The 25,237-nt window shown below is 38.2% G+C and overlaps 2 protein-coding genes across 16 annotated transcripts in view; one reads left to right on the plus strand and one right to left on the minus strand.

Annotated features, from left to right (window-relative positions):
• NAA35 (N-alpha-acetyltransferase 35, NatC auxiliary subunit) overlaps positions 1–23,650 on the minus strand; it is a 30,788-nt gene extending 7,138 nt beyond the window's left edge. The window contains exons 1-18 of one of the 13 annotated variants that reach the window (XM_065045852.1): positions 23,512–23,650; positions 21,934–22,075; positions 20,920–20,953; positions 14,964–15,078; positions 13,835–13,909; positions 12,357–12,524; positions 11,462–11,528; positions 10,732–10,775; positions 10,076–10,126; positions 9,155–9,238; positions 7,651–7,704; positions 7,255–7,369; positions 6,588–6,766; positions 5,469–5,528; positions 4,350–4,456; positions 4,051–4,117; positions 2,392–2,490; positions 939–1,117 (exon numbers count right to left, since the gene is read on the minus strand). In XM_065045852.1, the coding sequence (XP_064901924.1) occupies positions 939–1,117; positions 2,392–2,490; positions 4,051–4,117; positions 4,350–4,456; positions 5,469–5,528; positions 6,588–6,766; positions 7,255–7,369; positions 7,651–7,704; positions 9,155–9,238; positions 10,076–10,126; positions 10,732–10,775; positions 11,462–11,528; positions 12,357–12,524; positions 13,835–13,909; positions 14,964–15,078; positions 20,920–20,953; positions 21,934–22,057 (1,622 nt within the window). In that variant the 5' untranslated portion in view covers positions 22,058–22,075; positions 23,512–23,650. Of the gene's footprint in view, positions 1–938; positions 1,118–2,391; positions 2,491–4,050; positions 4,118–4,349; positions 4,457–5,468; positions 5,529–6,587; positions 6,767–7,254; positions 7,370–7,650; positions 7,705–9,154; positions 9,239–10,075; positions 10,127–10,731; positions 10,776–11,461; positions 11,529–12,356; positions 12,525–13,834; positions 13,910–14,963; positions 15,079–20,919; positions 20,954–21,933; positions 22,087–22,659; positions 22,892–23,507 lie in introns of those variants that run through there. The other 12 variants (XM_065045853.1, XM_065045850.1, XM_065045851.1 and 9 more) reach the window with 12 other exon arrangements.
• A 61-nt stretch (positions 23,651–23,711) lies between these two features.
• AGTPBP1 (ATP/GTP binding carboxypeptidase 1) overlaps positions 23,712–25,237 on the plus strand; it is a 77,629-nt gene continuing 76,103 nt past the window's right edge. For 2 of the 3 annotated variants that reach the window (XR_010468952.1, XM_065045842.1), the window contains exon 1: positions 23,712–23,801. The gene's annotated coding sequence lies outside the window, so the exon portion shown is untranslated. The remainder of the gene's footprint in view (positions 23,802–25,237) is intronic. The other variant, XM_065045846.1, reaches the window with a different exon arrangement.

Raw genomic sequence — 25,237 nt, forward strand, 5'->3', positions numbered from 1 at the left:
AATGAAACAGCCTAGAAACACAATGAGAGGCACTAAAGTTCAGTCTAATCTCTCAGAAAGAAGGCTTACAGCTTATCTAATAACAGTTTATTGCTAGCTTTACAGGAAAAAAAAATAGAGCAAAACAAAAAAGCAACAACAAAAAAGCAACAACAACAAAAACCAAAGCAAGCCCCATCACAACCAAAAACAACCCCCCCCCAACTAAAAGAACCCCAAACAAACAAAAAACCCCCACAAAACCTAAGTATACCTAAGTATACCCCCTCAAAATAAGTAAGTGTAGAAGCACTTCAACATAGGAAGGTTCAACATCAAATTTTTAATGCTGAATCAAAAAATGAACCATCTAAAATAATTTATCTTTTGGATCAACCCACCAACTATGAAAAATAATTAATGTGAACAGGAGTGGAATAAAAAAGTATTTTGACTCCATAACAGTGCAATCATCTTTACTACAGGCAGTTGACTCTTCAAATGTACTCAGAGTAAAATGTTATTTTTACCTAGACAGCTGTCAGATTACAGTCACAACTTAAAACTCAGTAGATGTTTTTAAAAATACTTGAGATCAACAAGACTACTGGTCTTGGTACTACAAAGACAGAAAAGAACAAAATAAATGGCTTTCCTCCTGCATTCTCTTGTATGCCAAAATGGGCATATTTTTCATTCATTGTCATTAGAAGACAGTTTTAAAAAGCTAAATAGAAAGTGAATTACTATTAAAAAAAAAAAAAAGTTGTAGAAAAGAACCCAACAGATTTTTTTTTCCACTTGTAATTTAAGGAATAAGTAAACTAAACACTGTGTTAAGCAAGTCTGAGATTAAAACAGCATAGTTGAATTCACTCATGTAAATATTTGAAATTACAGCTCTGTGAGAGCACCCCTGCTCACCCCGCCCCGCACCTGTGAATAAAGCATCCTCTTACCAATATATGTAGTAGTATTCATGCATACTGTAAAGTTCCAACTCAAAGCCACTCAGAAGATACTGTATCATAATACGAAGGTTATGATAGAGGACCCAGGTGCCCAGGCAAGCCAAATGTTGCCTTTGCGGTTCCTGCTTCAGTAACATACTATGCAGTGCTGCGTCTACTTTTTCTGCCTATTGAAAAAGAAAGGACAGTAACAGGCAAGGAAGAACATTTGATGGAAACAGCAACCAAGTTCTGCCAGAAAAAAAAACCTTAAAAACTGAATACGAATTGGGCCAGTGAAACCATGCTCCGGATTAAAAGACAGAAATATATCTTTACAGATATTGCCGCTTCTATAGTCTAGAACTGTCAGAAAAACAGAAAGTTATTCACATAAGTAAACTCTGTTGCACACAAAACCCACAAATATTCTATGCAGTAATACAGCAATAATATCAGCTTTTTTAAAATTTAAAATTTTAAAAGTATTTCTATACAGATTGTTAGCAGTCACACGAGCACTGAAATTCAGAACCCATTACAACCTGTTATTAATTTTGTTATATTGGCGCTTTTTTTTTTTTAATTTATGAGCTTAACAGGCAAGAAACACACTGTGGCCCACCAGGGAAACCAAAATATTGCTACAGCCAGTTCCATCTTAAAAAGTAATTGTAAAGAAGACATGAAGTCTCTCACAGTTGGAATATTATCAGTAGTCCTGAACAAACCAACCCATATAACCTCTTACAAAGTGAAAACAGTGTGTCTCAGCTGCAGCATTGCAACAAACTCTGAACAAAACCATCTTGAGAGAACCTGGACCACAAAATCTACCCCCCCAGCTCCAAGTTCCTTGCCTGTTCTCCTTAGCATGCACATCTTGGAAAATATTGTTATTTCATGCCTCTCACTGCTGCAGAAATACATTTCCAGCAAGTGGAACTATATGATTCTCTGTAATCTTTCACTTCCTGTTCTTCAGAAATGTTCAAAATCAGTTGATTTAATTTACATTTATTTTTAAAATTGTTACTAGATTTTGCAGTTTACATCTTACATAGCTGTAAGACTATGTAAGAATTTTCAAAGGTCTCTGGTAAACATGGCTCAAACAGCTCTCCCTGGTTACATCTTGTAGACTGACAGTTACAAGCAGGACAGAGACTACAAGCAGGGGAATTGCCAGTAAATTACAGACATCATAGCAGGGTTACTTGAAGTCTACTTACTGGACAAAATTAATCTTAAAAAATGCAGCATCTTTTAGTTCAATAGATCTAACAGGAAGTCTTTGGATGCATAGTACAGACTTCCTGGTCTGCATTTTAGGAATCCTTGTCCTAAAAATTTTAGGACAAAGGAGTCACTTCATTAATCTAGAATCTAATACCACATGCTCCACTCCAGTAGGAATATACCTGGAAAGAAAAATTTGCTGGCCTGCTGCCTAGGACATTACCTCATCTTGAAGGGTGGCAAATTCCTCAAGAATGTGACCCAGTTTATCCCTCTGACGAGCTCTGTTGTGTCCATGGATTTGAATCAGACTACAGAACGGCTGAAAGAAACAAGAGTGTAGTTTGAAATTTTCAACACAAGTTTAAAGCTACGGGAGAAGTACTATTCTGTTGATTTAGGCACTTGTTTAATACATCTATATGAGGAGGTGGGTTCCTTATGGCTCCTTAGGGAGTGCAAGCTAGCAGACAAGCAAGCTCTCTGAGTGATCACAGAATCAGAGAATGTTTGGGTTGGAAGGGACCTCTGGAGATCATATATTCCAACCCAACTGCTACAGCAGATTCACCTAGAGCAGATCACACAGGAATGTGTACAGGTGGGTTATGAATGTCTCCAGAGAAGGAGACTCCACAACCTGTCTGGACAGCCTGTTCCAGTGCTCTGTCACTCTCAAAGTAAAGAAGTTTCTCATCATATGATGGAACCTTCTATGCTTCAGCCTGTGCCCACTGCCCATCAAGATGCAAGAGCCCATTTCTCTCCACACAAGTCAACCTGAAATCGAGCAAGCATCTTTAGGAATCTGATCAGAACAGAATGTTTGGGGTAAGAGAGATATTTCTTCTGCCTAAATCCATGTGCCCATGTGGCCAAGAAGATCAACAGCATCCCAGCTTGTATCAGAACTAGTGTGGCCAGTAGGACTAGGGAAGGGATTGTCCTCCTGTATTCAGCACTGGTGAGGCTGCACCTTGAATCCTGTGTTCAGTTTTGGGCCCCTCACTACAGAAAAGACATTGAGGTGCTGGAGAGAGTTCAGAGGAGGGCAATGAAGCTGGTGAGGGGTCTGAAGCACAAATCTGATGAGGGGCAGCTGAGGGAACTGGGGCTGTTTAGGCTGGAGAAAAGGAGGCTGAGGGGAGACCTTATCACTGTCTGCAACTACCTGAAGGAGGCTGTAGCATGGAGGGTGTTGGTCTCTTCTCCCAAGTACCAAGTGACAGGATGAGAGGAAATGCCCTCAAGTTGCAGCAGGGGAGGTTTAGATTGGGTATCAGAAAAAATTTCTACACGGAAAGGGTTGTCAGGCATTGGAACAGGCTGCCCAGGGAAGTGGTGGAGTCACTATCCCTGGAGGTGTTTAAAAAACGCATAGATGTGGTGCTTAGGGACGTAGTTTAGTGGTGGACTTGGCAATGTTAGTTTAATAGTTGGACTCAAAGATCTTATGTGTCTTTTCCAACCTAAATAATTCCATTATTTTATGATTTTCTTATATTTTCATTGTGCTGCATTCAATAACTAAATCTTTTAAAACAATTTAAAAACATTTCAAACTGGAGAGAATGTAAAAATATTTTTGGTTTTACTAGTACATGCATTTTTCTGTGACATGAAGCTACCCTTTAAAGAGGTAGTAGGTGCAGATTTCTAATAAAGTGAAATGTTAGTGAGATATCTGGAAGCATAATACAGAAAACAAACAGCAATGATTATACTGGCTTTTTAAAAAGTTTTACCATTTAAAGAGGGTCAACTTTTGCAATTTTGCCTTCATGTCATGTATCTAAAAAAACTGGTCTCATTTTCAAAAGTAAGGAAATCTTGGAAGTGCTCATATACACACAGAGATGCTGTAATTGGAATGAACACTTACCCGAACGCAATGTGTCACAAAGGAATCAATGTAGTCCTTTGCCTGGTGACTATTGTAAAGACAACACCTAAAAGGAAAATATCCACACACATATATATGTTTATAAATGTCATCAGTCTACGTACCACAAAATTAAAAAAGAAACATGAGTGCAGCAACAGTGAGTCACTCCTTCATACTTAAGCACTTATAAGTACAAAATGTATATATTCTTTATAGGTTTGTCCTTATTTTTTTAAGCAGAAATATTTTTACATCGGACATGTAAACACATGCAAGTAAACTCAAGATCCACTTACTTCGGGGAAAGTACTGGAGGACTGACAAAAGACCTTAAAGCATCTTTTACCATGTCTTGCATGAGGTGAGTGCCAAACACCTTCTTGTTATCTACCAGAAAAGTTGTCTGAAAGTGAAAATGTGCTTTTTAAAAACATGTTTTAAGTTAAAAGCAATGCTTTAGAAACTATTAATAGACAGCTCTTAGAGTACATATTTTATATCAGAAACTTGTAAGATTGCTTTAAAAATTAAAGCTACAGACTCAGAAACAGAGGTATGTCAGGATCTGGCATTTCTCCGGTATCGCCATTATTGCCCTATTAGTTGCATAAGACAATGCATGCAAAATCATTTTATTTCTTGGACTTTTAAAGGTGATTAATCAGATAGATGTTTCTGAAATCCGTATAAAATAGGTTATGTGGTTTCCCTGGAGGCAAATAAAGGTAATTCTTCAGACTAATGCAGGCTTTTTTCTACCCCTATAGATTCTACAGCTTTCACTGGTTGTGTCTGATGTTCATTTCACTCTCCTCCACAAGTTGTGTGTCCCTTTCCTACATGGTTCCCCAGCAGGCGCAGGAAAACACTCTGCTGTCAGGCATCCACAGGGATTGCACAAACACATGTAGTGGAAAGTCAGAACACACACACTATGAAAACATTTTACTTGCCAAGTTATATTCTATACTTTCAAGATTAAATGAAGCAGTGAGAACTAGTAGCCTGTTCTGCCCTAACCATCAGTTTTACTGCTGTAGCAGTAGAGGCAGTCTATACCCGAATTTCAGTGCAAACAGGGACAATGAATACAAACAACAGCCCCAAACTGAGGCAGCACAGAACAGAACAAAAATGCATGTACAGGCCCACTTCTATGGCAAAAAAAATATTTTAACACTTCCTGTTTTAATTGGCATGTACTAACACGATCTAAGCAACATTATTTTAAAATGTTTTAAAAAATTAGATCAGAATATAAGCCTCCATATGCCTAATAGTTAAGTATCTCCAGAAAATTTGTTACCACTTAATAAGTGATACACAAATAATTTAAATATTTGAAACAAGATTATGAATCCATATTTAGAATGAATGCAGAAGTATTTTATTCAAAGACATAGATTGGGACTTGCCTGTAACAGTGATCTTGAAAGAACACATGGTGATTGCTCACTAAACTCACAGAAAAAATCCTAATTTACATTTAGGAAAAAAAAGACAATTCAGGTTAATATGCCAATTTTTTAATATATATTTACACACACATACGTGCATTTTTATATATACACACATACGCAATTGTGTAAATATGCCTGTAATTCTTACACATAAACACACATAGCATAGCTTATACAACTTGTAAGAAAGCATGAATAATTTGAACAAAATAGAACACGTTATGAAGCTAAATTCTATTTTTTTCTGAAATTACATTTAATTGAACAGAACAAAAAGTTTCTGAATTTTCTTCTTCAAATGCAATAATTAGAAGGATGATGGCATAGAAAAAAATATAGTATTAAACTGTTAAGATCACAACATAACTGAACCAGGTATGTAACAAAATCACAATGTTTAACTGTTGCCAGATGCTTCACGCAAACACTAGTTTAATCAATTTAACAGGAACAGGAAGACCAAAGATTTTTCCTTGATCCTCAAACTGACATATCTGTGGCTCTTTACTCAGTCAGTGAACACATATACGGTAACGAGTTTTTTCAAGCATTTAAGTGTCTTCTAATAAATATAGGCAGCAACTGAGAAAAACACTTATTCAGGAAATAACATAAGAAAGTGCTTAACTTCATAGCTATTCAGGGGATTACATGCTTAAACAAAAATGTATTAAGTGTTCTCTCGTGTTACAGGTACATATGCAGAATACTGCTTACTGAAGCTGAAAAAATCATTAATATAGCAAGGAATGATGTTCTGCTACTGTAGATGCAGCTCTTCAACCAAATAAAGAGTTACAAGGAAATCAACTTGATTGGACTCTGTCATTAACATGTATAATTATTTAACAGGTTATGGGGAAAAATGGGAGATCTGAGAGGAGAAAAGGTCTTCATCAAAAAAAGAAAACTATTAAGTATCAGGAAAAACAGCAAATTGTGAAACTGTACATAACAACGAGAAACACCAAAAGATTCATATGCACAGCTCAGTATGTGTATATGGAATGATTTTTCGCAAGTTACATTTTAAGCTCTTATTTTTGGCTATAAATAAGAAATACTTATGCTTACCAGTATACAGTGCAAATTAGTCAAGTTGACTACTTCACATACAGTTTTTATTCGGTCTATTAGTTTGGAAAAATAATTGACCATTTCTTCCCTTTTAATTATTTTTGCGTATCGAGGAAAAGTTGGTGGCAGCAATCTCTGATTAACAAGAGGCTCAAAGCCCATCATAATAGGATGATCTAGTAATGGAGGAGGGGAGAGAGAAAAGCTGCATATTAGCTGAGTTTTCAAAACTCACTTCAAGCTTTAAATATAATACAAATTATTCAATTAGCCAAAATGAACTTTTAAACTAACATTTAACTTCCAGAGATACCAACAACCCAACTGTGACAATGACTGCTATTTAAAAAAACCCAGCCCTCAACACCTCAGCATATACCTGTACAGACAGTGAGGTGGTGTTCCTTATTTTAAAATGGCATATACACTGATTTGAAGTGCAATACACTTCTTTAAAAGTTCACGTTATCTCTGGCATTGAAGCAACACTGTTGTATTCCAGAGAACCGTTATTTAGTGAAATAAAATTAGGATCAAACAATGCAAACCTCTAACAGGTTCAAAGTAAATAATAATTATTTTAGAAATATATGCAGATAATAAAGTTTATCAACATGGCATATTTAAGAAAGGAAAAAAATGGTAAAATTTTAAAATGTGATACCTCCTTTTGTGGTATCATTCTGTGCCTGGATACCATGATGCAATGAATTGTGAATGGCAGAAAGCAAGTCAGCTGCCTGAGTCATTAGTTTCTGAGCTTCTGCAACTGCACTTGTCTGAAAGGCAGGTAACAAGTTATTCACATTATGACTCAACATATTTTGACTATAGAACTAATGCTAGTATCAGAAAAAAAAGAATATCAAGATTCTAAAGTTTGTACACAACTAGTTATGAAAAAAAACCCAACCAAACAGATTTTTGAGCAATAAATTGTTCTTTATATTTTACATAACTATACATACATTTAGTAGTAGTACACTGTTTGTTCTATAAGATAAGCCTTAACAATAATTATGACTGAAAGCTGAGTATAAACTACACAAAAATTCTCTACTTTTGCTTTTGGAGAGGCCACAAAACTCTTCTGCCGAACGAGGCAGAAATCCAACTGCAAAGAAGAAAAAAATCCTATTATTAAAAAAATGCAGAATTCTTGACAATCTAGACAAAACACAACCTATTGACTAAAATGAAATCACTATATAACATTAGAAGGCACCAGACGTCTGTTAGAAATCTTGATTCATGATCTGCTGACATGCTGAATTTTTTTATGTCTCGTGACTCCAGATCTGTTAGCAAACTGGGTACCATTTAAAATAGCTCTCCATAAAATCTAAAATCTTATTTTAAAAAACAGTGGACTAACAGTCCCTGATGGAACTTGAAATATTTGAAATCTCAAGTCAAATTAAACTTGACTCCTTTAGAAAAGAAGATGTTTAAGACCTCTGAAGATCTAATAGAAGCTGAACAAAATCTGTAGCTCTGAGTAATACACATTAATGTATTATAGCATCCACAAATCTACTAAAAGAATAAGTTGCTAAGCATATCTAATTCAAATCAAAGTAGTCTATGATGTAAATAACTTATACTTTAGTAATCTGACTTTAGCGACACTAAGATAATCTGATTTTGCACAGATTATTAACTCATTGCAGCTCACAAAGAATTTGGCTGTACGTCAGTGTAGATCACTTCTATGTCAGTTTGTGTTTTGATATAACTAATGGCTATACTCAGAATGCAATTGCTCTCAACCACCCAATCACTTTTTCCTCAACCATGATGTCTATCAGTGATACATGCAGATCACTTTCAATTTAATCAAGCAGCTGTATACAGCTGCTCTGACAGCAAAATATGTGGGAAAGACTCCATGCCATTTAAGCAAGAAAAATGTTTATTTATTTATGTAAATGGAAATAACAATAACCAAGAGACAGATATTTATCTTTGTATAAAGACAAAGCTCTTGAAAAAAAGCAGCTTTGCCTCATGTGATTCTTTCTTCTTACCCTAGAACAGGCAGTTCCTTTCCCACTCAACAATTAGGAAATCTTTTATTTAAAAAAACCAGGCAAATTGCATGGAAAGCCATTATACTCCCCTTCTCAGACGAAAACAGTGTAGATAAAAATTCAATATCACACAAAAGGAAGAGCTAACAATTCTCTAGAGATGGAAAAAAACACTGCCCATTGTCAGGTAACTCCACAGAAGGGGACTGAACTCAAGGAAGAAAAGTTTTGCTCATGGGTGTGAACAGAGTAATCCAAAATTCATAAATATTTTTCTTTAAGTGTCCTAGAATAAACAGAATTCTGTCTCCCTGCAAGGTCATAGTAATGTCAGCTATTAGCCTTCTCTGTGTTTTCTTTAAAAATGAACAAAAACTGAATGGTGGCCACAGTAAGGCTTTATCCAACACTTTATCTGCAGCAACATCTATTCAAATCCACAGAAGCTACAGAATAACTGCTTCACCCTAGAGAATGAAAAACAAGTAATTCACAGGATCTCAATGCGAACACAGAAACACCAAATGAACGTACCTCTTTTTTGGTAAATGCTATCAGAACAGTCAGCAGTACCCGGGTAAACTTGACTCTGCTGAACACAGCTAAACACTGTTGATGCTGTCATAAAAATATACTGCATATTACTAAGAAATACACATTAAATCCTAAAACTTATTAAAAAATTGATTTATTGAGGCATGGTCCCTAGTCTTAAAAATACAGTGTCTAGTATGATTTTGTAGAAAAGTTATCAAATTTGTAGAAGAAATCTGTACTGCTGTCAGAGAAGCACTAACACAAAAAATAAGACAATACTTTGGGTAAAGCACAATCACTGACTGTATAGCTATCTCCTATGCAAATACCATTGAAACCTCAGCTTAAGTGAACAACTAGAAATTATTAAACCAACGTTTCTTTTTTTTTTTTTTTTTTTTTGAAGATCTATGTTAAAAATAGTTTCTAAAGAAAATAACCTTGCCCAGTAAAGGAAACTCACACTCTTCTAAATGAACCACATCAACTACTTCAATTACCACTTTTTCTGGAAGGAGCTACACTGTTTTTACCTTCTCTTCCTACTTTCTCCCTGGACAGTGAGGCTGCCAGCACCACTAAAGGCTGCTGGGAAGGAACTGAGGGAAGAAAGTAGAAGACAGATAAGACCACCTACTTCGCTAATGGCTTTTTCTTGAGAGGTAGGCACATGAATGGCAGATCTGCAGCAGCACCACTATTCTGCTGGTGGGATCAATCCAGAACAATCACAACAATCCAGAATGGCAGCACAAAAGTCTACCTGCTAGTCTGGTATATGCTCAGGGCCATGTTTAGAGTAGCTCAGATATGACAGTAATGGCAACACTGATGACACGTCTCACAAGCTGATAACTACTGATTAAAGTATTGATGTACTAATCCACAAAATCCAGAAAAAAGTAAACAATTAATTACTTCAAGTTCAACTTCTGGATCTCTCTCTTCTCCTTGTCGACTTCGAGTGCTCTGGTAAGTAAAGGTATTTCAAATAATTTATTAAAAATTGCAAATGGAAGCTACTGATAAAATCCCTTTACCCTCTCCAGAACATCCACCCATTAAATAATCCTAAAAAATCAGTTCTCAATTTCAAACCCTCTTAATATATCATCTAGGTACTTGAATGATCCAACACTCTCCTATAGCAATGACTCCTATCTCAGCCGACTCTGCAAATAGATAAGAAAACTGTACAAACATTTTATATTGCAAACCATAGTAAAGGATGATTAAGTGACTTCTTTAACATCCCGTACTATATCTGCACAAAAGCCAGAAATGAAATCCATACGTTTTTTGTGCCCCTGCCTAGTATTACCTTCTACACCATGCTTCCACCTCCTACTAGCGAAGCAACTATTAAAGAGTTTGGAAAGGTCTGAAGACTTCCAGCATCTTTAGCTAGAAGGCAAACTACCAGCATGTTACACAAACCATTGTGTCAGTCCTTAAAAAAAACCGCCACCATTAAAAGACAAAGCTGCTCCATCCTTCATAATTCAACTACTTCCCCCAAGCCTATGTTAAGTAAATTTGAAGTATAATTTACAGGAAAAACATGAGAAAAATACCTTCACTCGTCTTTGGAGATCATCTTCTACATCTTTTAGCATACCTAGAGAAGTCACAGCACAATTAAAAGCTTAGAAGCATTCCTAGGTACACCTACACCACTCAGAGGAAAAAAAGTTTTGCAGGAAAAATCAAGTTTTGAAGTGTTTTACATACCCATCAGCCAAAGATTAGACAAAAAAATATTATTGTGATTGACGGTGGAGATGTCTTGCAAAAATAGATAAATCAGGGCATAGGCTGACTGACCCAAAGCTTAAGTGTTCACAAATTTTCTAAAAATAAATCAAGGGAAAGCTCAAGTATGTATCAAAAAGTGTATTAAAATATATTCTTATGTATATACCTAACAACATATGTAGCCATAGCTTTAGAACTACTAGATTGCTTCTTCCTCAAAAGCAATCTGTTTAGATCACAACAAGCTCCAAGGCAGAGAAGCAGAATTCAAGCAATGCACTTTCCAATGGTTTTTATCTCTCTCAGTCCTGGATGAGCTCATATGTGGCCACTTGGCTGGCACAGCTAAATGCACTTTCCTTGCTCAGGCATTTCACAAATAAACAGCTGAACCTTTTCTTCAAGGAAAAATAATTTGATCTCTCTTTTAACCAAGCCATCAATTTTCACAGGACTAATAAAAAACCTTAACATCTGAGATTCGTACCAATTCATTAGGTTGAGAGAAAGACACTAGCTAGACAGATACACAGAAAGCACAAACTGTACCTGTAACTCTGAGATCTGTCACACTATTCGCCATTTTAAATCCGTAAGTCATTGACTGAAAATCTTCCTAAAAAATAAAAATCAAAGCAGTAGGTTGTGAAATATAAAGAGCAGTAGTTACATTTTCCAGTTGGGCTCTAGGGTTTTATTTTTGTCTGTTTTGTGGTGGTTTGTTGTGTTTGTTTGTTTGTTTTTGCGTGGGGGGGTGGGTTTGGTGTGGTTTTCTTTGTTTTGTTTTGGGGTGTTTTTGTTTAACTACATAATGTATAACAGTTTGGTTCCATTCTGTATAACTGAATACACCTTGGTTTGGGTGACTTTCCAGCCCAAATCCAGCTTTGTGTAATTATTTTCTGCATAAATCCTTAATACCAGTATGCCCTTCATATTTTCATCAAGTATCAGCCTATCAAAATGTTACAAGAACTATGAATGCCAAGTACTATTTAATCAATTTTAGATACAGTAAATATGAAGGGACTAGTCCAAGCTCTGAGGAAATAAAAATTGTTTCAGCACAGAAAACCAGACTCTGATTCCACTGCTGGACAGACACTTCAGATAAAAGACTGTCACGGTTATCTCAAGGAGAAAAATAAAAGAACATGAACAGGAAGAAAACCTCAAGTAAAACTGATTTCATTTGACACAAGACTTGCATTGCTTCTTCAGTAAAATATTTATGTAACTCCAATATTTGAGCAAAAAACAGAAAAGTGCATGTTTTCATTGAAGAAAACATTTTAAAGAGATCAAGTCTAATACTTTTAAAAGGATTAACTGCTGCTCCTACAGTATCCTTGAATCAAACAGTAATAAATCTCTCTAATACACTGTTTTATTTGCATTATGGAGCCTATGTATAATGTTGCATAGAAGATACTGAAACACATACCTCCTCAAAAACAGCAGCTTTGTTAACTTTTTCTCTGGCAATATCACAGATTTTCAGGATTCCTAGAGCAAAAGCCTTCATAGCAGGATCTTCTATGAAGTCTGGATTATGAATATAAAGGCAAGTAAATACTGTCTGTGCCAAGGAATGGCCCTCTAACCATGTTATCTAGGGAAAAGAACATTAAATGTTTTAGTCATGACATCCAAGTCCTCATTTTTATATCTACATTCTTTTTTCATCTTACTGTGCTTCAGTGAGTCATTAAGGAAGTCCCTATCACAACAACCTTCAATCTAGCAAAGAAGGGAAGGAGAATTTCTCTCAGCCTTTAACATTTATCCATCTGCTGGCTGTTGCAGGCAGTAAGGTACTAAACCCTAGAACATTATCAAATTCTGGTGTTCAGGTCTAATCTCTGTGACTTAGACAAGATATTAACTTAAGAAACCATCAGATTCAAAACGTTCCTCTATATAAATACCAAATGAAAAATGCAATTGGCTATGAAACAACTCAGCAATACTGCGCATGTTTTTTTCTACAACTTAGAGCTTCTTTTCATGATCCTTCTATCTACTGCTTTTATGATGCTTTAAGCTACAGGAAAAGTTTCAGAAATTTAAACCATTATTTTTGTCTTGAAATAGCATAAAACACAGTAGGATCAGATTTTTAATATGGCTGCTCTCACTTTAAAAAAAAAAAAAACAGTATTTGGGTGGGAGGGGAAGAATATGAATTATGTATATCAAGTACACATATTTTTTTGACCAAATTAATATTACCTGTTGTTTTAAAAAGCAAACTAATTTTATTGATGTCACTTTAAAGAGTAACTGAAAATAATTTTTGCAGTTTACTGTTGAAATTAAGACATAAATAGAAAATATCACAATTAATAATTAACAAATAACTGATAATTCACTTATTTCCTTTCTACATCGACTTAGGTATTTTTTTTTATTTGTTCAAAATTCCCCTGTCAGCTCAATCAATATTGGCTGTAGCGAAATGAGCAACAAGTACTGTAGGTTACTGCACACTCCCTTGCCAACACAAACACCAGTACACAGCAGGCAACCAGGTACCATACATTTAAAAACCACAAATTATAAAACCTTTTTACGTTATTCAAAATGCTACCGGTTCTCCTCCATAATGATTTCTTATAATAAAAAATCCAAGAATCAAAACTATACCTCTTATAAACAGCCAATGCAAATATCTACATGGATATTAAGATATAAGTATGTATTTTGTGTTTGGTGAATCATTTTTTCTTGAGTTCTACTGGTTGTTTTTTCTGGTTTTGTTTTTGGTTTTTTTTTGTTTTTTTTTTTGGGGGGGGGGTGTTTTTTTTTTTTTCTGGTTTTGTTTTTGTTTGTTTGTTTGCTTGTTTTTTCTTTTTACTGGATAGAAAAGATTATACTTTGAAAGCAAAAAATATCTAATATTAAGAGCAAATAAATTCTTACCAAACAACAAAAGCATGTATCCATTATTCCTACCAGCTCAGGTGAAGTGAGATCCTTTATTTTAATGGTGCCATCCTTAAAAAACAAATAAAAGAAACTTAAAAGCTATGGAAGCCTATAGGCAAAATATGTATTATTTGTAAAGCCGAAAAGGAAATTACAATTTGGTCAAGATTTCAGAACACATGTATACCATTAGCTTTACTGATCAGCTTCATTATGTGCCTCAAATTCTGGAAAGCTGCTCAAAGAGAAAGCTAAAATAAAATTTCTGATTTATGAGTAGCCAATAAGAGTTAACTGTCAATGTTTAATTCACAAAACAGTATGTATAATCATAATAAAAGCTGAACAAGGAATAACATGCAGGACCCATTCTTTGAAGACTGCTTTTTTACACTGCAGATACTTGTGAAGTTTTACTGCCTCCAAGGTCAGGACCAAAAAGGCAGCAGCCCTATTTCTTTCGTTTTATTTGTCCAATGTATGCAATTCAGCATACATTCTACATGACTTAGCCAATATTTTACACATAAATCTCTGAGTCCATTCAAAACAAGGTCTATTGTAAAAAATATTCTTTCCTCTGTGAGTGCATTATTTTTTCCAAAATAATAGAAAGCCTTTCAACCTGTCTCCACCAATTTAACTTGACCATGCACCAAAAGTTAATCTGTACTGTCAATGTTGTTAAATTAGCCAGCTTCTGTACAATGCTAATGAACAGATAATCTCATGAAGTGTTACTTTCAGCTTTTGTTAGGAAGCTTGTTTCCATTCAGCTTATAGAGGGACTAACCAAAACATTTTAATATAATGTGCTTTGAGGAAGCACATGGTGACTTGAAAAAACATTTCTAAAAATGTATTTATATAAGGAATCAATACCCAACAATTTCACAGTACTTTTCACTGGAAGAATTAGTGTCACTGTGATAATGTAAGTAACGAAAAGGTAAACATCACAAGCTATTTCTTACTTAACTATCAAAAATAAAAAATTTAAAAAATCTATTTTAAGTAAAGACTGAAAACATTAGTTATGCTGAGTTGTGCTTAACTGCAATTTGATAAAACTATATCATACTTTTACAGACAGTGGAAGCAAAACCAGGAAAGTCATACGAACCTTAATAGCTTGTTCAAAGTTAAGAACTTTCCTATTAACTTGGTTTCCAATCATACCAGCATCCATCTTGGGATCCATCATTTCAATGGCAGACATGGCTTCAAAAAGACCAAAACTAAGAACACCAATTAAAAAAAAGTTCTAAATGTATTTTTTTTATACAAAACAGTCTTAACAAGCCAACGTAAAAGAACACATGATGATAAACTGAGTACACTGTATTCTAACCACAGACAAAAAGGTACAGTATGTTAATATCACTACTGATCTTCAGAGATCATGGCTTTCAGGAGTTTGATCATCTCTCAACAAGTTAAGAAAATATATGCGTAGAAGTAAAAATATTCACCTTCTTTTTTAAAGCTGAAGAATACTACTGAGCTAAATATCCCATTACTAAATCTATGAACACTTGTTTCTATACATAATGACACAAAATCTTTTTAAAGATCACAAATTGATATTAACTGAACCAGCTGTTCTTTTTACGCTACATTTAAAACCCCAAGTAAGATATGTCCCCCACAAATGAATGACAATATGTATGACACAGACTGACAATAATACACATTGACTATAGCAACTTTGTTCAAAATGACCATGTTAAGAAAACTGATACAAAAAAAATACTGCATGTGAAAATGGGTCACTCGTAGTCAAGGCACGAAAGCTTTCAAGAGAACCACACCAAATGCAGACTAACCTACAGAAGAAGGGATATAGTGCCTCATCTTTGTTACATATGATATTAATCAGAATTGCTGCACAAGCCTTTAGTATGTAAAAAAAAATATTGTATGTAGCACATTGTGGGAACAGCAGTTCCAGCTAAAGGGCATTGAACAGATTATACAGTTTGGTTTCTGAGTGAGGTGACATTTGACAGTAATGTTTGGAAACAGGTAAGGGAACATCTACACGCACAAAGCAATTCAGGTTTTACAGTCCCCGATGGTGTGCATGTAACTTGGAGATTTGTGTACTCTGCGCTATTGCAGTTGCAGTCAGCAGAACAAATAATGCAAGGGCAAACAGGGGAGGATGGACAGAAAAACACAAATGAGCAGGTTTCTAATGATCTGAGTCTTGACAGCACAAATCCTTTTGAGTCAGGCTCTGTAGATCTCAAAAAATAGTCAGTTTTATATCCATCACTAATGCCATCCCAGCTGTGTAAAGATAAGGCAGAAATTTGTGAGGAGCTGGATCAGGAGGCTAAAACTCTGCCCTCAACACGTCCTTTGCCTGATTTTCATGACGCTTATACAGCACACAGTAACCCCTTCATGAATAGAACAGCACTTGAAAATGTGAGGAAGGAAAATCTTATGAAATATTACAATCAATGGTGGCTGCTGTGTAAGATAGATGATTGGAAAAAGTGTTCAGAGAATAGACCCTTGAAGTATAACACTATATTGCAATTAATATTGTTTTAGAGCAAGAAGAGTAGGACAAAAATAAAACTCTACAAGAGATCATTGAATCATTTCAGACAGTTTTACAGGTGGAATGGTTTGAACTTCAACAAGCTGGGAGAGAATTAACTGATAACACACAGGTCATAGAAAACTTGCTGAACTCTGCGAGATACCTACAAAGAAAACAGGTTAATAAGGAAAAGTATCTGTTTAAACATATTACATTTTAATAAGTCTTTGCCTGTTACATGGTACAGTAAGTTCACAGACCGCTAAATCATGAGAATCCGTTGACTCAAAATGTACATTTTCTGATTATACAGAAGACAGTGAGTACTTCAGTTCTTTACTGCATGAATGTGATGACAAGATTTTGTGTGTGACAGCTGTTACTTTTCTTTCTAGCATGCTAGCTTTATTCCAACATCCAGACTTGCACAACTCTGTGATAGGCTGTGTCTCATCTCGGTGTACTAAATTTGGCTCTTTTGTATGTGCACCGGACCAAGAATCCTGATTTTGGGATAACAGTTGTATCACCCCAGAGGAGACACTAATAAAAGAGATTGTATTTAAAAGTTGCTAGAATATGAACTGATTTGGATCTAGAAAAATGAAAATAATGGATTGATGGTTAATACGCTGTTTATTGACATCTGTGAGACATTGCAAACAGTAAATGGGGCTGAGGAGTAACTATTGCTCAGTTAATTAGACTTGCATATAGCGTGTATTATGGCTGGAGTGAAAGGGAAAAATAAAAAAAGCAAAATATCCCAGGCCTGTGCTGTAGTGCTTGAACATAAATTTCAGGCCTGTGTCAAGCTGCAAGACAAACTCGGCAGGGCAGCTCCCCCTTAGCACCAGCAATTAACGCCACCTGCGTGGCCTTGCCTGTATCTAAACTGCAGCAAGAGAAAGAAAAAGGGAAAAAAAAAAAAAAAAGAAAAAAACACCTGGCTGCCCACTTTTAAAGCGGTGAAAGGGGGGTTTTCTCTCCCCGACACTGCAATGATGTTGTAATACTGAACGGAGCAGTCTGAGGGTGAAATTTAAAGGCATCCCAAGCAGATCTGTAGTTCTAATGAAACTGGGAAATTAAACCAAAGATTTGTTAATAGACTTATTCTGTGGTAACTAGTTGTAAGAGACTTCTTAGTAAATTCACCATGATAGTTTTTGAGATTGTGGGAAAGAAAGACAGAAAGACCATTTTTTGAAACCAATGGAATGCCAAATTTGGAACAAAGTTTTAACAGATGAATTCTTGTATTTGCCAGAAAGCCCTATACCTCTCTTGGGTCAAGATTTGTTAAGTAAATTCTAAGCTCAAATAATGTTTTCTGAGAATTCTGTTCAGTTGCATGCCCCATAAGAAGATGCTTGGATGGTGCAGATTTGCCAGAAGGCCCTATAACTCTCTTGGGTCAAGATTTGTTAATTAAATTCTAAGCTCAAATAATGTTTTCTGAGAATTCTGTTCAGTTGCATGCCCCGTAAGAAGATGCTTGGATGGTGTAGATCTGCTTTCTGCAAGCAGGGTATCTCCAAGGAAATTTTGGATGCTGTATTTCCAATAGTACGGGCAGACAAAATATCAGTAAAGCCAACACTACACTGATAGAACTCAAACGGGACTCCAATCTGGTAAGGAAAAACAATATCCAATAAATACAAAAGCCAAAATGGAGTTAGAGACTTTGATGAACAACTTTATGACAACTTTACAGGCTGATCACATTCGACTGGACTTGCATATTTGTCTATTTATAGTTACAACACAAAAACAACCTGTGGCTATTGTAGGACAGTATGATGAGAATGCTAACAGACTGATATACTTGGAATGGATTTTTTTTCCCCAATTCTTTCCATAAAACTATTACTCAGGTTCTAGAATTGATTGTTACTCTGATCAAAAAACACAAAGAGTGGATTCAGGTCTCAATAGGCCATGACCCATCAGATTAAAACTGACAATGGTCCTGGATACACTGCTAGATCCACACAATATTTTTTATAGCAGTGGGGTGGTTTGCATGTCACAGCTATTCCACATTCTCCCCCTAGATAGGCTATTATTGAACAGGTGCATTCCACGCTGGAACAGATGTTATTAAAACAAAAAAGGGGGAATATGACGCCTCAGGAACAATTACACAATGCAATACATACTTCAAACTTTCTGAAGCATGCTACGCCTCCCTCCTCTATCACAGCAGTGAACAAACACTTCCGTGTTCTAGATTCATTATCTCAGAGACCAAAGGTTTTGTATCAGGATCCCCTATATAACAGTCAGCGGCAATGGCCTGTAGAGTTAATCATCTGGGGAAAGGGATATGTGCATGTTCTTCATTCAACAGGACTGAAGTGGCTTCCTGCAAAAATGTGTTAAACCTGACTATGAGTTGGACAAACACAATGCAGGACCTAATGCCAGAGATACAGCATCTGTCCCGGCAGCAGACGGCAATGAAGAAACAGAAGAGACCAAAGGAAGAGGCACTGGCATATCAGAATGATACAGATTTACATTATTTGGACTGGGGACTAACTGGTGAAAAAACTTTCAATGCATTTGTTTTCCTTATTAGTATGGCTAAGCAGCTTTCTCCAGTATTTGTTAATAACTGTAATTGTTGTAATTTGCATTATTCAATTCTATTGTAGGTTGATTTGTAATGAAAATGTATAACAGGAAAATGACACATAAGGTATGATGATCCACAGTGGGCATTCAAAGTCACCAACAGAATGCCCCCTTTTGACTTTGGAGGCAAGAGGTGACTGCAGCACCACTCCAAAGTAGTCTGTCAGATGACTGTGGTCATAGGTTGGATTGTGTGGCAGTTGCACATTCCCCTGAGATCTGGAGCCTTCAATGAGGAGGCTGATGGCTCTTTAGAACCTTTGGTGCCCCACTGTGCCTGTCTCCATGTACATACTAGGGTGGTACCAAGGTGCTGTCAGTCACATCCTCCCCTGCCTCAAGGCAGGACGACTTCACCTATGCCAGCTGGTGGGACAGGAGGGGTGAGACCCTCAGTCAGTTGACAGGGTCCTCAACAAAGGAGGTGCCCAGAGAAGCCGCGAAGCTTCTGGACTATGTTGTAATGCCCACAGCCACACCTGACCCGACTATAAAACGGGGTTCCCGCCAAAGACGCCCTTTGAGTGGTCCTCTTGGAGCTGCAGGTCTGTAAACTGGAGCCCTCTCCTTAGACAGGAACACCGTCTAAGGAGACTTCCTGGGATTGAGAGCACCTCACCTCCTCATTTGGGTCAGTGGTTATTTACTGGATGTATCCTTGAGTGAATTTTCGCCTAACCCAGGCAAGTGATTATTTCTTGGGAGTACCCTGAAGTAAGAGGCCTCTAGTTTTGTTTCTTGTGACTGACTACATGCATGTTGTGGATCCTCATTATTCTTATGTTATTGTATTCAAATAATCTCCTTAACTGATATCTGAACCTGTATTAGATGTTATCAGAGTGCTAAATAAGTGTAATACCATTGAAATTGAATTATAGTGTTTATGAGCAAAATTGAGTAAAACAGCACCTCCAAAGAACAGTCTCAGCTAATGTGCAAGGCCTGGTTCAGGATTTAGCCAGTGCCCCGCAAAAACAATTGCATGATTTGCAAGAGTTAACACTGAAAGACATAAGAGCTAACATTACCTAATAGCATACAGTGATTAGATCCAAAAACCTGGTTTTCAGGACTCAATCTGCATATATGGATTTCTGTGGGAATTGGATGTGTGCAGCACATTCTGATTTTGAAAAGCATATTTGCTCTGAAATGCTCTCATGTATAAAATTATACCTCCAAAAATGTGCTTTGATTCTACTAACTGTTTGGTGACATCCTTCCACATGTGTTTAAGCAGGTTTGCATTTAACAGTGTGCTTCTGTTCTCTGAGCTATTAGCCTTAAATAAGCACTTATTTCTTTAGGCAAGTGAAGAAACTCATGTGGCTAAACAATTTACTTTTATCTTAAAAATATTAAATCTCACATCATTTTTAATGAATTCAGCAAGATCTTAGCACATGGGTTTTTTTGAAATATATTTTTTCTTAATCTGTAAAGTTCTCAGTATCTGTTTTAGCATGTCATTTAAGAGTTACATTAAAGCACATGAATTGTTTTTCCTAAACATCTTAGTGACACTTAAGGCAACAAAATCTAATAGTTTACTGTCTTTCTGGAATGTTTTTATAAAAAAAATGTCCGCATAAAATAGTTCAGTAGGGTCAACACCACTGATTGTAAGACGTGCTATAAACTTCTACACTGATTAACCAAAAATGTAATGTTATACAGGCACCATGAGAAATGTGCAGAATTCATACAGGTGCATGATATACATACTGCTGAGTACAAATTATACTCTTAATGCTTCAACTATTTTGTTTAAAGTAAAAGTTAAAAAAGTATAGATGATACTGCATGACTTAACAGTAAACATTAATATATTTGCACTAATCCCACCTAAAAACCAGAACTATCCCACAGGCATACTTACAGCTTGTCATGAAGCAATTCTCCTAATTTCAGTTCTACAAAGGAATAGATCAGAAAAAATAATTACAATCACCTTTCTAGTACAACTTTTCCAGGATAGTCCTGTCACTCAACAAACTGTCTTATGCTAAGAGAGAACAAGGTGTGGGAAACAGGGCAGATATTTATACTCCACCTTCATTTGCTTTCACTTACTAAGCACTTTCATGACTGCAAGACTGAAAAAAAAGTCCAGTTGTTCACAGTCTTTCCTCATTCCTGTCTGTTATTTTCACGTTACCAAATAATGGTATCTGAGTAGCCTGGAACACAGGACAGCAGTTTTCTGTGCTGCTTTATGCAGCTGTCTAACTTTTCCCAGGGATGCTTACTGAAACACTTGCTGAAGCCTTTAGACATATTTGGTGGGTACAACTAGTATATCACTAATATACATTAATTATTTGGTAGCATAACTAAACTGTGTTTCTCGTGATGTAATATTCTGTGTAGTAATTTGCAGTTTTAGGTTTATTTTTCCCTAGTGTCATCATAAAATCAGTTGAAAAAGTAAGGCTGCTGTCACAGTAAACCAGCACTAATATCTAATAACCACAAAGCCTTGTTTCAAAGATGAAAAACGATGCACTGACCAACTAAATGAGGACATCATTGGACCCTATAGATCCAAAAACATACAGGAAAAAAACAGTGTTGATTCTGTATGGATGAATCAGGTTGACATTTGACAGGAGAGATAGGAAAATGTCTTTGCAAAGACATAAAGCAGGTTCAAAAATGCATAAGACAAAAAAAAAATTACTTAAAAAAAAAAATTAATGGTAACCTGAAAAAGGAAGGAAGGTGAGGTTCTTCTGATGTTTCCAAGCTAAACACAGGGAAACACAATATCGGTGTAGTCCACTCAGCTGGAGATTGAACCTGGGCCAGACTACTGCTTGGAACACCCCAAAGAAATATGCTTAGTCCTCCAAATGATTCTAAGTTTTCTCAGAACACAAGCAGTACAACTCACCTCTGCAAGCTTCTTCAAAATCACGGGTTATATCTACCCAGCTTGTATGATTCTTTTCCATCTTGTCAGGCATACCGAGTTCCCATCCTGCATCATCATCTTCGGCTGAAGCTTTCATAACCATGATACCACACCTTTAAATCTGCAGAGACACTGCATATTATGCACAAATTAGAGAAAGTCTTTCATGAGAGTAATTTTTTTTCTTTTCAAGAATCAGGTGAGAGAGACTAACTAACCTGATTTCATTTAAACAGCTACCATTACATAAAAACATCCCCAAAAACTTTATTAATAATAATTATTTTAAAAAAATATGTTTTCTTATTCACAGTTTCTCTACAACTAGGTTGTGGGCTATGAAACCTGAAAACCAAGGACATCAAAACTTTAGCAGTACTGAGCCGTAATAAAGTCCATGCTGTCAAATTTGGAATACAAGGGTAAACAACGCTACAAAACCCTCTCTTACAACAGACGTGCATATCACAATTTTGTTTGTTGTTATTTCACAGTATTAGAAATGCATGTTCCCCCACCACCCTGTGAAAAAAAAAGAGGGAACTGAAAAACAGACCACAAACAAATTTGTTATTTATGCAATGCGTATCCAAACAAGTTTGTGAAAATGGGCATGTTTCCTCTGACTTTTTCAGCAGAAAATGACGGAGGTTAATGCAGCACCGTCAAGCAACATCAGACTGGAATATAATTTTTAAACTTCACCGGCTAGCTATTTCAAACTGTTTTTCTGCTTTCACAACTTCGCGATGCATGGGGCTGCCCTGAAGAACTGTATGTTTTTCCAGCCAGTCTGCCCGTGAGACAACAGCAATGCTCAGCCTCCTCTCATCTCGTCGGGGATCTTGCAAGAGACACCTACGAGCCCGGCGAGCTCTCAACAGCTTCCTCGAAGCCGCCACGGAAGCTTCAGACAAAGGCTCCCGTGACACGAGACCTTCCCGGCACCGGCAATTAAGGAGAACAAAAGAGTGTGAGGGACGGAAGGGGTTTTGGACGCTGCCCCAGGAGTCCCTTCGCACCCTGCCAGCACCCCACCGGTTCGCAAGCGGCCGCAGGTGCTGCGAAGCTCAGCGGGCTGTGGTGAGGAAATACGTGGGGAGCTAATAAAAATGAACGGAAATCACGTTTGAATTTCAGCCATTAACGCCAGCACTGACAGACCCTCCCGAGCTCTCCTCTTCCCGCAAGTCACCTGTCCCCAAGCCCGGCGCCACCCCGGCCCAGGCAGCCCCGCTGCCCACAGGGCCATGGTAAAGCACGGGGCGGGTTACAGCCTGGCCCACACCGGGCACGGCGAGCGGCTGCCCGCTGACGGGCCAGGCGACTTCTTCGACTCGGCGCAGGGGAAGGGCCAGCGCGGCGACCGGCCGCCCCACCGCGGGGCACCGGCCGCCAGGCCCGCCCCCGAGGTCTCTCTTCGCCTCGCCGTCCCTCCCTCTCTCCCTCTGTGGGGCTGACTCTGCCTGGCGCCTCGGCGAGACGGGAGTCTGGAGGCGGCCGCTCATCGCCCCGTTCCCCCCACCCTCCCCGTGCGTGGCTGAAGGCCTTACCTACCGCGTCCCGCGCCTCCGGCCCGCTCCCACACGCACTCGGCGCCTGCCTGAGCCGCCACCCCCAAACCGCGATCCCGGGCCCGGAGTCACCGCGCAGGCGCACACGCGCCGCAGGGCCCCTCCGCGCGCCCGCCCCCTCCACCGGTACGTGCACGCGCCTGTCACCGCCGGCGGCGCGCGGCGGGGGCCGGGGCGCGGGGCAACTAACGGCAGGAGGGCGCGTGGCGGCGGCCGCGGCCGCGTTCGGCGGCCGCTACAGCTGGCGGGAGGAGCGGGCTGAGCTCGGTGCCGGTGAGGGTGCCCTGAGCCGCCCCGTTGTGTGGGAGAGGCGGGTGGGGGAGTCCCGGGGAAAGCGGTGGGAGTGTCGTCGCAGAGCAGGAGCACGACTGCTCCCGGCTTGGGCTGGGAGGAAGGCGGCTTGACGAACGGCCTGAGGCTTGGCGGCTTGTGGCGCCGCAGGCGGGCGGGGCTCAGCCGCTTAGCGACGGCAGAGCCCCCCTCTCTAAGTCTGTCCCGCACGGCGTCGCGGACCGCTGCTAGCGGTGGCCGGGCTCCGCCTCTGCGGGCGGCTGGTGCCCGCCCTCAGTCCGGTTCTTGGCGGTGCCCGCCGGCTGGTCGCACCCCGGTGCCGGTCCGCTTGGTGGAGGTGCAGGGCTGGCTGTGGGGTTTGGCGGTCGTGGGTGGAGGGGCCACCGTGCTGCAGCCGGGCCGGTCGTTCTGGCAGTTTGCCGAATTTGAGTTGTCGAATTGAAAGCAGACTTGAAGTGTGGGGGTTAATATTAATATCATTATTATTTTGTTTTTTAATGTCAGCCGTTTCTTTCCGTTCCTTTCGCCCTCTCCGTTTTAATGAAACATATCTGTTAGAGATTACATAACAGTGTTTCTCTGCAGAGCTTACTCAGATGTGCTGGTTATTCCGTTTGGGGGGCGGGGCGGCGGGGACGGGGGAACAAGCTGGCATAAAATGGATAAAGGAGCTATATTTTTAGAGCCATTGACAGTGGGTTTGATCATTATTTTGTTTCAAAATGCACAAACAGAACGCTTCAGATGTTTCTGCCAAAGATCGTAAAGGACAGCAGTTTATGTGCTTTACTAACAAAGCAGAGGCTAGCTTAAGTAGATTTTGCCTCCAAGGTTAGGAGGAAGTAGTTAGATCTTAAAATGCTAACTTCACCCATCACCCTTTCCATTCAATGTGCTCAAAGTACGGAGCATTTGTACATGGAGGAAAGCAAGAGGAGAAAACTTGGTGTGAGCTGTTAAACTGATGACAGCACCTACTTCATCTGGAAGAACTGTCTTTAGTTCAATGCCTATTAAAATGTCCAGTGGTTCACAGCTACACTGTACTTACATGTAATTCCTGGGGTGATATGCAGCCGTACCTAATATCTTATAATCTTAAAGTTATGGTAGCAAAGAGCAGATCATTATTATTGAACCTGATAAAGGTTAAAATATCTGTAAATGAAAGCTGAGTGTATCTTCTTTAATACAGAAAACAGTGATACCTGGACCAGCAGTCTGTTCTGTAGAAAGACTGCTGATTTTCTAGGGAATTAAATTATTAATTTCAAGAGAGAAGGGCTGTAGCCCATATAATAATCTCTAATAATAATTTAACTATGAAATTAACAAAACGCCCCAATGTTGAATGAAAATCAGTTTCTGAGAAGGCAGTATGGTTGAAGTTTGTTACAAATGCTTCTGTTAGCAAATAC

This window comes from Columba livia, chromosome Z (assembly GCF_036013475.1).
Source record: "Columba livia isolate bColLiv1 breed racing homer chromosome Z, bColLiv1.pat.W.v2, whole genome shotgun sequence".
Taxonomy (NCBI): Eukaryota; Metazoa; Chordata; class Aves; order Columbiformes; family Columbidae; genus Columba; species Columba livia.